Genomic DNA, 13897 nt, shown 5'->3' with positions numbered 1-13897 from the left:
GTCACTCCCTTGACACTTTTGCACATCTAGAGGATGTAACCCAACTGTTCGCCAGTCTTCGGAATTCCCCTCAGAGGTGGTTAATTCTCTCCATTTTGATTCTGAGGTGTCCAGTCCACCTTACTCAGTCAAAAGCTGCTGACGAAGGTTGCATCCCTCCTGGCTATCCAACCTAATTATTTTAATCAACCACACAATCGGGTTGTGATGTACTCGATAACAAAGGAGTACTGGATCTTGTCCTCTGAGTCAAGATGCCATGCAGATGTAGCGGTGGGCTCGCCAACGCGGCTTGTTTTCTCCAAGCCATTTATCTAATTGGCGTAAACAGCAGTCTGGCCGACAGGCTGAGCAACTTAGTTCAATCACAAAGTCCCTCAGTTCTGTTCCAGGCTGCAGGTTCACGGCAGACTACCATCGGATGCCTTTCTCCTTCTTTGGGGGACAAGTTTTCTGTATGCGTATCCTACCATACATCTGGTGGAAAAGACTTGCTGATTCTCAAGCAAGATTGTGGAGCCATGATTCTCATTGCTCCTTTCTAGCTACGTCAGATACGATTCCCTCTTCTTCTGGAGTTGGAATGTTTTCCAGCTCTCATTACGCAGAACGAGGGGGCACTTCTACATCCCAACCTCCAATCTATGGCTCACACGGTCTGGATGTTGAGAGTGTAGGTTTCGTTGACTTTTCCAGAAGAGTGTCTCCCGACTCTTGCCTGCTTCCAGAAAAAGATTTCACAAAGAGGTGTTATTCTTTTCATGGAAGAGGTTTGCCGTCTGGTGTGACAGCGAGGCCCTAGATCCTGCCTCTAGTCTTATACAGACCTTGCTTGAGTTCTTTCTACACCTGTCTGAATCTGGTCTCAAGACCAACTCGGTCAGTATTCATCTTCGTGCAATAAGAGCTTATCATCAACGTGTAAAAGGTCAGCCTTTAGCTGTCCACTTCATGACGTTTACTTCTCCCACAGTATTGAGAGAATTCCTTGTATGTGTCTAAGGGGGATTATTTCTGTTGGGCTTAGCACCCCCAATAATTTTTACAGTTGGCTCTTATGCTTCGGTCAGAGCCCCTATCACTCCTTATTCAGTATCTTGGGGTCTCAATGTCGTTTTCATCCAGCTGCTGCAAGCTCAATTCGGGCCACTGGATTCCTGTCATCTGAAGTATTGGACCTGGAAGGTCATTTTCCTTGGTGGCTGTTCCTTCAACTCGAAAGGTCGGTGAGCTTCAGACTCTAGTAGCTCAAGCTCCTTACCTTACTTCTCATCTTAACAGAGTAGTTCTTCGCATGCAGCCAAGGTTCTTACGGGCGCTGGTATCAGAGTACCATCTGATCCAGTCAATTGTCTTGCCAACATGCTTTCTCCCTCATCTTACAAGCCCTGGCGAAAGCAAGCTGCGCACTTTTTGCGTGGAGCAGACGAGCTCCCTCGCAAGGTCCGCCCAGTTGTTTATTTCTTTTAATGCCAGTTGCTGTCGGAAACCGCATCATTTCTTCTTAACTGGCAGATTGCATCTCCTTCATTTTTGTCCAAGCTGGACTGACTCTAGAGGGCCATGTCACGGCTCACAAAATTAGAGCCATGGCTGAATCGGTGACTAATCTAAAATCAGTCACTATTGAAGGGATCTGCAAAGCTGCGGCGTGGTCATCAGTCCACACATTCACATCTCACTACTGCCTTCAGCAGAATAGCCGACGCGTCAGTCGGTTTTGGGCAGTCGGGGCTGCAGAACTTCTTTGGGGTTAGAATCCAACTCCAACCCTCCTAAGCCCATGTTTGTTCTGTTCCAGGCTACACTCATTTAGATGTTTCTTCTTTTCAGGTCAATTTTTATTCTGGCCTCGCCGTTGCGAGACTCTATTGACCACTGTTTGTTGTGTAAGCCTGAAAGCTTGGGATACCCCACTTGTGAGAATATCAGCCTGCTTGTCTTTGGAGAAAGAGTAGTTACTTACCTGTAACAGGTGTTCTCCGAAGACAGCAGGCTGCATATTCTCACAAACCCTCCCACCTTCCCCTTTTGGAGTTGTCTCCTCCATCTTTTGGATATAACTGAAGGGCGTGTCCGCTCGGCGAGCGGGAATAGGTGTGCGCACATGCGCAGTACGATCGCTCGTGCGACGGAACGCCGTAAAGAGATTTTGAGATTTTGCTTTAAAATCCTCCGGGGCCGACGTGGCGTCACCCACTTGTGAGAATATGCAGCCTGCTGTCTTCGGAGAACACCTGTTACAGGTAAGTAACTACTCTTTACGGTATCCTCGCCTGACCTAAGGAAGGAAGTATTGATCTCTGAAACTTCATTAACACAGGTACCATATTACTTTATCCTAAATTAAAAATAAAATTATTTTCTTTACCTTTCTTGTATGGCCATTTACTTTTTCTCATTGTGTCGCTCCCAGTCTCTAGATTCTGCTTTCCTTCGTTTTCGCTTAACTCTTCTGCCACGGTTTCCTGGCCATTTCTCATTTTTCTCTCCTTTTTCTTTGCTTTCTTCAATATTTTTCTGCCTCTCTCTCTCTGTCCTGATTTAATTCATTCTTACTATCCATTCTTTAATTTCCTTCATCTACTTATGGCTTTTCATCTTTTTCTCACCCTTGTTCTCCCCATGCCCCTTCCTCTTATTCTCCAGTCTTTCACTACTCTCCTTTTCCATCCAGCAGCTCTCTTCTTTCTGCATCCTTCCGTCCAGTGTCACCTCTTTCTCCCTACCCTTCCATCCAGCGTCTTCCCTCTTTCTCTCCCCATCCTTCCATCCATCTAGCCTCTCTCCTGATCCTTCCATCTAATGTCTCTCTCCCTCTTTCTAACCAGTGTCTCTGTATCACTCTACCCTTTTCTGTTCAGTGTCCCTTCTCTCTCCACATCCTTCCAGTCTCTCACCTTTCTCTCTGCATGCTTCCAGTCTCTCCCCTTTCTCTCCCCATCCTTCCATCCAGAGTCTCTCTCCCCATCCATCCGTTTTCCCTCTTTCTCTCCCCATCCTTCCATGTTTTCCCTCTTTCTCCCCATCCTTCCATGTTTTCCCTCATTCTCTGCCATCCTTCCATCTGTTTTCCCTCTTTTCTCCCCATCCTTCCATCTGTTTTCCCTCTTTTTCTCCCCATCCTTCCATGTTTTCCCTCTTTTCTTCGACGAGGCCCGCCTTGCATGCCAGCGCCAGCTCCCATTGCCGGCCACTGCTGCTTTTCCTGTTGAGCAGCAGGGCCGGCGCTACAAAAAGAAGAAGCGCTAACGGCGCTAAGGACCGTAGGACGAGGAATGTTAAAAAAAAAAAAAGCGCGGCACCGGCAGGCACTGTCTCGGTAGCCTTGAGGCATTGGCTGCTGAGGCATTGGCTGCTGGCTCGCAGGCTCCTCCCGCAGACGGGAGGAGCCTGCGAGCCAGCAGCCAATGCCTCAGCAGCCAATGCCTCAAGGCTGCCAAGACAGTGCCTGCCGGTGCCGCGCTTTTTTTTTTTTTTTTAACATTTCTCGTCCTTAGCGCCGTTAGCGCTTCTTCTTTTTGTAGCGCCGGCCCTGCTGCTCAACAGGAAAAGCAGCAGTGGCCGGCAATGGGTGCTGGGGCTGGCGCTGGGCGGGCCTGGACTGAAATTGGGTGGGCCTGGGCCCAGCCAGGCCCACCCGTAGCTACGCCCCTGCGTTGGAGGTGCGTTTTATTATATAGGATAGTTTACAAACCTACCAGGTCTCCTGCTTAGGTGGGTCTCCCACCGAAGATGTCAACTTTTCTGTTCAGCTCGAACAAGGGAGGGGTGCGACTTTAAGGTATGGAAACTGAGCAAAAAGATACAGGTATACATAGGGATTCAGCCTGAGAAGGAGCTGGAGCTGGGCTGGGGACAAGCACAGGCAGTTTGAAAACACTGCAGCAGGTCTGGGGAGTCCAGTCCCTCACTGCATGGGTGGCCTGGGCTCACACAGGTGGAGAACAGTGCTTTGAGTGAGAATAGGGCTGACAAAGGTTCCTACATCCTAAGTGGCCGATGCACTAAAGTCCCTGGAGACAACCACTGGCTATTTCTAAATGAAATTGCATGCAAATGAGCTGCTCGCAAAAATAGTGAGCAGCTCCGTAGGAGAATGTCTGAGTGATGGCAGTCGCCAAAATATACTTTGAGCTAAGTCCTTTTTTTCTTTCTTGGTATCGCTTATATGTTGGAGTGTGTCTTGAGTCTAGTATTTTTTAAAATATTTATGAGGATAATAAAATTTGGAAGATATATGTTTGCAAGCTGTGGAGAATAAATGATTGAGACAGAATAAACTTAAGGTTGAAGGGCTTGGAATGGGATGCCCCATAAAAGACTCCATAGCCTAACATTGGTCCTTTTGTACTTGTATAGTACTCTATTCCTTCCCTTATTTGCATACATATGAGCTGTTTATCATATTGATTGGGTATTGTACCGTTTCTCATTTTAATAATTTTTTATTGCCTACACGTGAAGCAGCTGAGAGATGCTGCTGTTTTTCTGAATATGTAGCTTTATGGAATTATTTATGTAATTGTTCAGATGCTGCCTTAGTGAGTCTTTTGTAAAATAGGCTGGAAATTGAACACATTCTAATTTGATGTTCCATTTATGAAATAGAAAAAAAACACAAAAGGGTGGAGGAACACGAGTCCCTATGCATTTGCAGCCAAAAGAGTAAAAAAAAAAATGTAGGGAGGCAGCAGGATGGTCTTTCAGAAAAGAAGCCAAGGAGCAAAGTTTGTACAAACAAAATATTTATTGATTCTTGATATTCTCAGTCACTTTGAAGACTCGACACGGAACCGTGTTTTGGCATATATGCCTACCTCAGGAGTCTTGAAAAAGTGTAGAGGTACAGATTGAATAACGGACACTGTTAAATAGCCTGTATTGACAAGACAATTGACCTCTTTTTAAAATATAGAGGTGTGGATTGAATGCAATAAAACGGACAGAGTACAACGTCCGTGTTTTTGTTCATGACTGCACAGAGTCTTTTTAAAAAGTTAATTGCCTTGTCAGTACAGGCTATTTCACTGTGTCCGTTATTCAATCTGCACCTCTACACTTTTCAAGACTCCTGAGTTAGGCATTTGTTCCAAAACACGGTTCCGTGTCAAGTCTCCAAAGTGACTTTGAACGTATCAACAGCCAATAAATATTTTGTCTGTACAAGGTGTTGTTCTTTGGCTTCTTTTTTGAAAGACCATCCTGCTTCCACATCTTTTTTGAAATATTCTTTGGCTCCATTTATGAAATAGACACTCCTGTGTAAAATAGGATGTTGTGTGGTTTTGTTGTGCACACAAATACAAATCTGTGTTTGTTTCCTAGTTGTATGTGCTGTGAAAGCTTTCGCTGCGCACGTAGTCAATAAAGAACTTGAAGAGATTGTTGGCAATTTTAGAGGATTCTACAGGCAACTCACCAGCGATGGACAGCTCAGATGGGTATATCTATATATATTTTATCAAGTCTCTGGTATTCCTGTATCTTTTGAAGTTTGAGCTATTCAGTAAATCAAAATGTAGTAACTGAACTTCCCCTGCCCATAACTTTAATGGTGTCTCTTCATTCCTTCTGCACCTGTGCTACCTAAACGGCTTGATTAAAAAATGTAATATTTCTGTTGATAAATGTCAGGAAACGGCAGGCATATGGCACACAATATACTTTTTTTTATGGCTGAGGTGTTAAGACATGAAAGAGAATATAGTGATCTATTTAGATTTTATTTATTTATTTTTCTTTTTATTTATTTAGGTTTCTATGGAACTTTGGAAGGCTAAGTGCTTTGAAAATATGCGCATGTGTCCAATACATGTAAAAACATTCCTCTTATGTATCAAATGCAGAATCCCTTACATCACATACAGTACAGTCTCGATTATCCAACCTCGACTAATCCAACCAACCAGCATATCTGACAGACCTCCCCCCCCACCGTGATGTCATCATGTTTATTTAAAAATCTTTATTTTAGACCAAGCACGTGTACAGTAATTATTTTTAGCGTTCCAATCAGGAACTCTGTGCCTTTCTCTATGCATTGTTTGGTTATCATTGTTTTCTGTATTATCTGACTTTTCACTGACTTTTTACTTATCTAACAACGGATCAGTCCCATTTATGTTGGTAATCAAGACTGTACTGTATATGGCTTAAATACTAAAGTCACTCTCTAGGTCAGCATCAGGGGTACAGTACTATTTGTTAACTGATGCAAATGATCTTAAATCTTTAATTAGACCGATCAAGGTGAGATGATGCACTCTAACCTGAGACTCCCTTTATAAGCTCAATCTCCTTTGTAGATCAAAAATATAGACTTAAGAGGAGCTGCCAGTAATCATAGTAATTGTCTTTGATTCGGTTTGTATGTATGATTATTTATTGTGTGTGTGTTTTAGAATTGGAACCTGCTTAGGTTTTAAGCAGTCTATAAGTGAAATAAATAAATACCATGATGCAGTGTAGCATTCTGTAAACCAGGGTTTTCAACCTAATCCTCGGGACACACCCAGGCAGTCAGGATTTTAAGAAATCCATAATAACTATGCATGAGATAGATTTGCATACCATAGAAGCTCCTTTGCTGTTGGATTTATCTTTCTTCAGAGACCTCCATGTGTGTGCACTTCTCTTTATATGGTAACCCATAGCTGGTTAAGTGCTGTGTGTTAGCCGGCTCCAGACACATTTTTCCTCCATCCCTGTCTGCCCAGTGACCCCCAACTCAAATTATAAATATTTGAGCTGGCAGGGATTCCCAAGCCCCGCCAGATGAAGATGTTGTCCTTCGGCTGTCAGAACACTTACCTACACTTGGCAGAACAATCTACAGGGTGCTGCCAAGCTGACCTGCCTCGTGCATGTTGCTGCACACTGATCTAGCCTCTAGAAGGCACGGCAGGGCCTATCTGTTAATGCTGTAGGCTCTGACAGTTAAGTTTCAAGCTCTGGCAGAAAGTTCAAGTTTAAGACTATGGGAAAAAGGGTTTTATACTATTTAAACTAGATAATAAATAAAGTTTGCTTTTTAAATTTCAGACTGTTTTTATCAATAAATCTACAAATTTTCTTATCCTAATCTTTCAGTCACAGAGCAAAATAACGTTCACTTACCCAGAGAGATGTTCCCTTCTCACAGAACTTCCTCCTACAACTCTGAGTAATCTTTTCTTCTTTCACCAACAGAAATAGACAGTAACCTCTCTTGATACACATGCTCCTTTGCTGTTGGATTTGTCTTTTTCTCCACAGACCTTCATGTCTGTGCACTCTACTCCCCTCTTGCTGCACACTGCTTGTTAAGCCTATCCAGTTTGCTGGGAGGGAGAATGACTGTCCTTTATCAAGTGGCCTAATAGGACACACAAGGAGGCTGCACTTGGGCTCTGGCTGTGGGCTTATACCAGAGCCAGCATTAGGGAAATTTAAACAGGGCAATTGCCTTGGGCTCCAAGCTGTGCTGTCTCCATCTTCAGCAGGCTTGGAGCCCAGGGCAATTGCCCTGTTTGCATTTCCTGAGGCAAGGGATGAAGTGGCATCCCCCAAGGCACCCTCTGAAAACTGTGATCAGGAAGGAGGGTGAGGAGCTCCCCTCACACTAAACAATAATTAAGCAGTTGCCTAGATTCCCAAGGAATACAAAAAAATGCCTACGTTGGTTATAATCAACAAAAATTATCTGAGTTAAAATATGTTGCCTGGAACTCTACTATAAAAAAAAAAAAATACTGACCTGTGACTCTGCATTGTGACTGTTAAATGCAAACATATGTTCTGCATCCAAAGGAGCCTTCCTTATGCAACAATGAGTGCTGACTAATATATGGTAAATTTTATCATTTTATATAAATATGTGTGTGTGTCCTGGATCTAGATTCAGAACAAAAAGTTTAAAGCCTAATATTTATCAGTAAGTCTGAGTTGGAGCTGGAGTCGGACAGTAGAAAAATAGAGGAGTCTGAATCGAAGATTTGGTGTACCAACTCCACAGCCCTGCTCTGTACTCGTCCTCTTAGCCCTCATCTACCCTCCACTGCATCTCATCACCCTATTAGTCCTAGTTCCATCCCTGTCTCTTTTTCTTTCCCTTGCATCTAAGGCCATTCTTACATCGCTTATCTTATACCTCCGTGTACTATTGCCTCTCTTTCACAATCTTTTCAACCCCATTTCCACCCTCACTCAACCTCTTCGGAGACCCATGTTCTTTCTCCCATACATCCTCCCCCCACAGTACCCCCTATCCCTTTTTAAATGCCTCATCCTCTTTTTAGCCATCCAGGTCATTCACATTATGTCTCAACCATTCCCCACACGTTAACCCCTTTTCTTGCCCCTTTCCTGTTATCCCTCATTACACCCTCACAAATTCTTCCAACCCTTCAGTATACCCCCATTCATACTTAAAGTTGCCAAGTGCTCACTGTCCCCTCAAAATTTCCACTCCATCTCTCCTATCCATAATTCCCTGCTATGCTCCCCAACATTCTCCCATTCAATCACCAAGTCCCAGTTAACTTCCGCTCTGTTCCCCTTCTCCATCCTTTAGTCATCTTTTGCCCCTTCCCACACCCACATCTCTAGTCCGTAGTCCTATTCATCTTTTACCTTCAGTATTTCCTGTCCATTCTCCTCTCCTCATGTCCACCATCATTCCTTCTGTGTTCCCCTATCTGTCTTGTCTAGCACCTCTCCCCCATCCCTATTCCCCTCCCCCATGCTCAGTGTCTGCCCTTTGTGCCCCCAATTCTTTCCCCTGTGTCCATATTCCTCTTCCTGTCCTACTCCTCCCTCTTCTTTCCCCTTTCTCCTGCATCCCCACCCCAGGGCTGGCATCACTCCCCTCCGCATAGTACTGCATCTCTCCATGGATCCAGCATCTTTCCCCCCACACATCTCATCGTTCTCTGCCCCCATTCCAGCATCTGTGTGTATCTCCCCCTCCCCCCGCAGATCTAGCTTCTCTCCCCCTCTCTTCCCTCTCCCTCTCCCCTGCAGTCTGACATCTCTCTCTTCTCCTTACACCCCCCTCCCCCCCTCCAGGAAGTTGTAGAAGAGAGAAGGGCTTCCAGGACAGGCCTAAAGCAGCATGCTTACTGCTTTCATTGCTGAGGCTGCTTGGCTGCGCAGGAGATTGGAAAACTCCAGTGGGGGTGGGGGGGGAGCGATACCGGGCCCCATGGGGCTGGAAGGAGAGAGAGAGAGATGCCCATGGCAGACCTACCAAGGCCCCGCCCTCCCTCTAAAGTGGGAAAGTCTCCCGCTGAGATGTAATCGTTTTTTCTTACTACTGCTGCTGCTGCTTCTCCCAATGCAGCAACGGTGGAAAAAAAAAAGCAAATGCGAAGCCCTGCAGCACTGCCTTCAGGCATGTGCTGTCAGTTCTGCCAGTCCTCTGCCCTCAGAACTCGTCAGTTTCATAGGTAGAGTAGTAATATGTTAGAAAGTGTAATCAGTGCATCATTTGGAGTGGCTGGCTATAGGGACACCCTAGCACTGTTATATTTGTGCAGAGATTTTTTTTCTCAAGGTAAACGCCCTCTAAAACATAACATAGTAACATAACATAGTAGATGACGACAGAAAAAGACCTGCACGGCCCATCTAGTCTGCCCAACAAGATAAACTCATATGTGCTACTTTATGTGTATACCTGACCTTGATTTGTATCTGCCATTTTCAGGGCACAGACCGTATAAGTCTGCCCAGCACTAGCCACCACCTCCCAACCACTAGCCCTGCCTCCTAACCACCGGCGCCGCCACCCAATCTCTGCTAAGCTTCTGAGGATCCATTTCTTCTGAATAGGATTCCTTTATGTTTATCCCACGCTTTTTTGAATTCCGTTACCATTTTCATCTCCACCACCTCCTGCGGGAGGGCATTCCAGCCTAGACGTGGTGAGAGAAGGACATGTGCTTGGAGGCTCGGTCTCTAGAGAGCAGAAAGGGTGCTGGGCTGGCTCCTTCCCCAGGTGGGCAGAGAGGCCCGGGGAAGAGTTTCCCAGGAAAGGCCCAGGACATGGGGCCTCTGGGCCCTACGGACCAGAAGGCCCGGAAGGGTTGTGTGCAGCTCAGTCCAGCCTCGGGGAGCAGAGAAAGGAGCCCTGTGGACCGCAGGGCTCAGCGTTTCCAAGATGAAGAGGCAACAGGTACCTCCTCCATGACCCAGCGGTTTCCGGAAAGGGAGCCTGAAGAACATGGAGGGAGGAGGTGGATAGGGAGGGCCTCGGGCCTCCAGACGGTGGAAGGAGAGGAGCCGATGGTGGTACACCAGGAGCTTCAGCCGGGTCTGGGCGTACAGGACTATGATAGTGATTGGTCAGAGGAGGAGGAGGAAGACGGGGAGGATGGTGTACGGTCGGTGAGTGAAGGACCGGGGCACCTGGCTGAAGAAGTGGTACAAAGGGTGCGAATGATTAAAGCCCTGGAGAAAGATAGAGGAGCAGGGGAAACGGCTGAAGATGGCAAAAGCCATGACTAGGCTGGCCCCGAGAGATAATCGGGACATTTACAAGAAAGAGGAGGCTCGTTTGTTAAAGCAGCTTTAACACAAAGAAAAGACTTTGGTTTAATTCAAGAAGAATACTGATAATCCCTTAAGGGAAATTTACATAAACCAGGAGAGAATGGCACAAGGCACAGCAAAATCTCAGAGTCAGGTTTCCCCAGTATGTACAGCAGAACTCTTTCAACAAGGACAGTGTGTGAGTGAGGACTTGCCAGCTACAAACACTGGACATACACTGCAATTTATGAAGGGCTTGGCAAATCAAACAGATTCTGGTGCACTTACTGTGATGGCTGCTTCTGGTAATGAGAGGGGAGGAGGCAGCAGGGAGTTCGTAGTATCTCTGGAGCCTACAAGGACAGAGAAAGAGCTGCAAAACAAAGGCTCCTAAACATTTGCAGACTATGGAAACCAGAGATACAGACTTTTTCATACAAGAGCTCCAGACAAGTGTCCCTAGTCTTGCAGAGAGAAGGTTTCCTGAAGAAGGCAGGACAGCAGAAGGTAAAGAGGACAGTTTTACTCTGGTTGGAGGCAGGGGCGTATCTGAGGTTCGGCGGTAGGGGGGGCAGGGGCTAGAGTGAGGGGGCACATTATAGCCCCCCCCCTACCGCCGTCAACCCCCCCCCCCACCGCCATCAACCCCCCCCCCCTACCGCCGTTAACACTCCCTCCCTCCCCCGCCTACCGCCGTCACCTACCCCGAGGTCCGCTTCCTCCGGCTTTTTAAAATATTGCTTCAGCTGGCGGGGGACCCCAACCCCCCGCCAGCCCAGCTGCGATCTTTAACTTTTTCATCCTCGTCGTGCAGCGCGCTGTGAAAGCTGCATGCATCTTTAGATCCAGTTGGATGGAGTCTGACGTCGCAGCACGTTGTACCTGCTGCGACATCAGACTCCATCCAACTGGATCTAAAGATGCATGCAGCTTTCACAGCGCGCTGTACGACGAGGATGAAAAAGTTAAAGATTGCGGCTGGGCTGGCGAGGGGTTGGGGTCCCCCGCCAGCTGAAGCAATATTTTAAAAAGCCGGAGGAAGCGGACCTCGGGGTAGGTGACGGCGGTAGGCAAGGGAGGGAGGGTTAACGGCGGTAGGGGGGTCCGGGGCAAAATCTGCGGGGGCCCAGGCCCCTGTGGCCCCACGCAGATACGCCCCTGGTTGGAGGTGCATTTGTGGAAGAACTGTTGCCAGCAGAAGAGCTCTGCTTGCAAACACAGGTGCACTCTGCAGGTTCCCTGAGTGCAGGAACTGTTGCTAAGTTACAAGGAGTAGTTGCAGCTGGGCAAGCAGGCTCTGGGGAATCCTGCCTTCGAGAGCTGGAAAGACAAGGAGGTTTCTGCCAATCCGGAGGAAGCAAGGGGAAATTCCTCTCTTAACACAGTGACTGGTCTGGCGCGGGACCCTCCTGAGCAGGATGCAACAGAAAGCCGGCTGGGAGCAGAGGAGTCTGAGCAGCAGGATATTCAGAGGGAGCAGCAGTGCAAGGTTTCTTCTGAACAGATAAGCGGGGATCTCCCCTGTGGACAAAATCTGGAGAACAATGACAGTCTAGTAAATGGTTTCATTTTGGACTTGGGGGGGGGGAGGCTGCTTTGGATGGGGTGGATGGACAGGGTAGGGGATTGGTAAGAGAAGAGGGACAGAATGGGGGTACTTTTGAAGCTATGGAGGTGGCGGTCTGTGATCAGTGGAGGGGAGAGGAAGGGGGGGGTGGTGCCAGGGCAGGCTGCAGAAGGTAGGGGGGTGGGGGGGGTGGGGACAGCTCAGAAGGGGCAGTTGGAGAAGGGCATGGGTTTGGATGGTCAGGACGGTTCCAGGTCAGGGAAGAGCGGGGGTGGGGAGGGGAAGAGGTCGGTATCTTTTGCGGCTGTGGTGAGGGGGGAAGGAGAGCAGGGGAGGGGGAGGTTAGGTTTTGCGGGTAGGGGGGGAGACGGGTTTGGGGGAGGAGGGAGGGGGCAGGGGCAGATCCCAAAACGCCGGAATGTCGTTCAGCTCAAATGGGTGGGGGAGGGGGGTATGCCATCCCGGGATAAGGTTTTGCAGTTGGTACTAGGGCTAGGGTTTATTCCAGAAGATTTGTATGCTTGCATCCACCCGGCTTACATTCCGGAATATGATGTCAGCTTTTTGACTCAAAGGGGGATGGAGGTGTTTTGGGAAAAGTACAAAGAAGTTCGAGGGAGGGGGGAATGGAGAAATTATAGGGTGATTCCGATAAGCAGACCTGATCTGGTGCAGGTGACCCTTTTAGTCCAGAATGAATCCATCTCAGGGGCGGACCTGGCCTTCTGGGTTCAGCTTTATGCTGAGTTGAGAACTCCACTAACCAAGCTCCCGGATCCAAGTAGAGTATGGGCAGGGGGGGTGGGGGGGGCTTTAGTTAGGCTTAAACAGGTGGGTCAGGTGGTCCAGCATATTCCCTCGGCAGCTTTTATCGGGAGAGATAGGATCCTGTGCTTCTATAAAGGACAGCCATGGCAATGTTTTAGGTGTGGGTCTTTCCGCCACTTTAGCATGTCCTGCCCGGTACAGCAGTGTGCAAAGTGTGGGTCTAAGGATCATCTTTCGGAAGAATGTTCCTCTATCCGGTGCAATCTTTGTGGGGATCTGGGGCATGCCTTTTGGGATTGCCCAAGGGCTTTTCATAATGAGGGGGAAGAGGGTGGGGGATGGGGGAGTTTGGTTCAGGAGGGGGGGGGGGTGAGGGGAGGGCGGTTTCAGGATCAGGGCCCGGAGGTACAGGGAGTAGGGAAGATGCAGAAGGGGAGGAGGGAGGAAGAGGTTTCAGGGGTACGGGGGAGGAACAGGTGAGGGAACGGGGGGAGGGAGAAGGGTTGGGTTCAAGTTCGTAAGAAACAAAGGGGGGGCTGAGGGGAAGGGTAGGGAGGAGTTGGGTGGCTTGGGATTTGGATCACAGGAGTGTAGGGTGGAGAACCATTTTCAGATTCTGGAAGAGGAAGGTAGGGAGGAGGAGATCGAGGAAGGTGGGGGAGGGGAGGGTGGGGGAGTCCTGGGGGGGATGAAGGAAAGAGGAAATTAGAGGTGGAACAGGGGGAGGGTGTTAGGTGTAAGAAGAAGGGGGGGAAGGTCCGGATGGTAGGGGTTGGGAACGAAAAAGGAGGGTGGGGGTTGGAAGTAGAGGGAGTGGAGTAGAGGGGGACAGGAGAGGGAGAAGGGATTAAGAGGCGGTCTGATAGGATCAGATCTAGACAGGAACAGGGTAAAAGGGGTGATGGGAATGAGGTAAGGGGGTGGGGGGGGCAGGGGAGCAGCTCAGAATTAGGGAGCAAATAGGGGAGGGGGTGGGGGGCCTTCTTTTGTGAGAGGGGAGATGGTGGTCTGGATGACTCGAAGAAGGAAGAAAGGAGGGGGGGAGGGGGA

The 13897-nt window shown here is 48.1% G+C and overlaps 1 protein-coding gene across 2 annotated transcripts in view; it reads left to right on the top strand.

Moving 5' to 3' along the window:
• Positions 1–13897, top strand: part of ENOSF1 (enolase superfamily member 1) — a 166861-nt gene that overhangs the window by 17454 nt on the left and 135510 nt on the right. For both annotated transcript variants that reach the window (XM_030212979.1, XM_030212972.1), the window contains exon 3: positions 5329–5444. In XM_030212979.1, coding sequence (XP_030068839.1) covers positions 5329–5444 — 116 coding nt within the window. The remainder of the gene's footprint in view (positions 1–5328; positions 5445–13897) is intronic.

This window comes from Microcaecilia unicolor, chromosome 1, assembly GCF_901765095.1.
Source record: "Microcaecilia unicolor chromosome 1, aMicUni1.1, whole genome shotgun sequence".
In the NCBI taxonomy this organism is placed as follows: Eukaryota; Metazoa; Chordata; class Amphibia; order Gymnophiona; family Siphonopidae; genus Microcaecilia; species Microcaecilia unicolor.
Note: the sequence above shows the minus strand (reverse complement) of the source record. Positions and strands in the feature narration are given on the sequence as shown.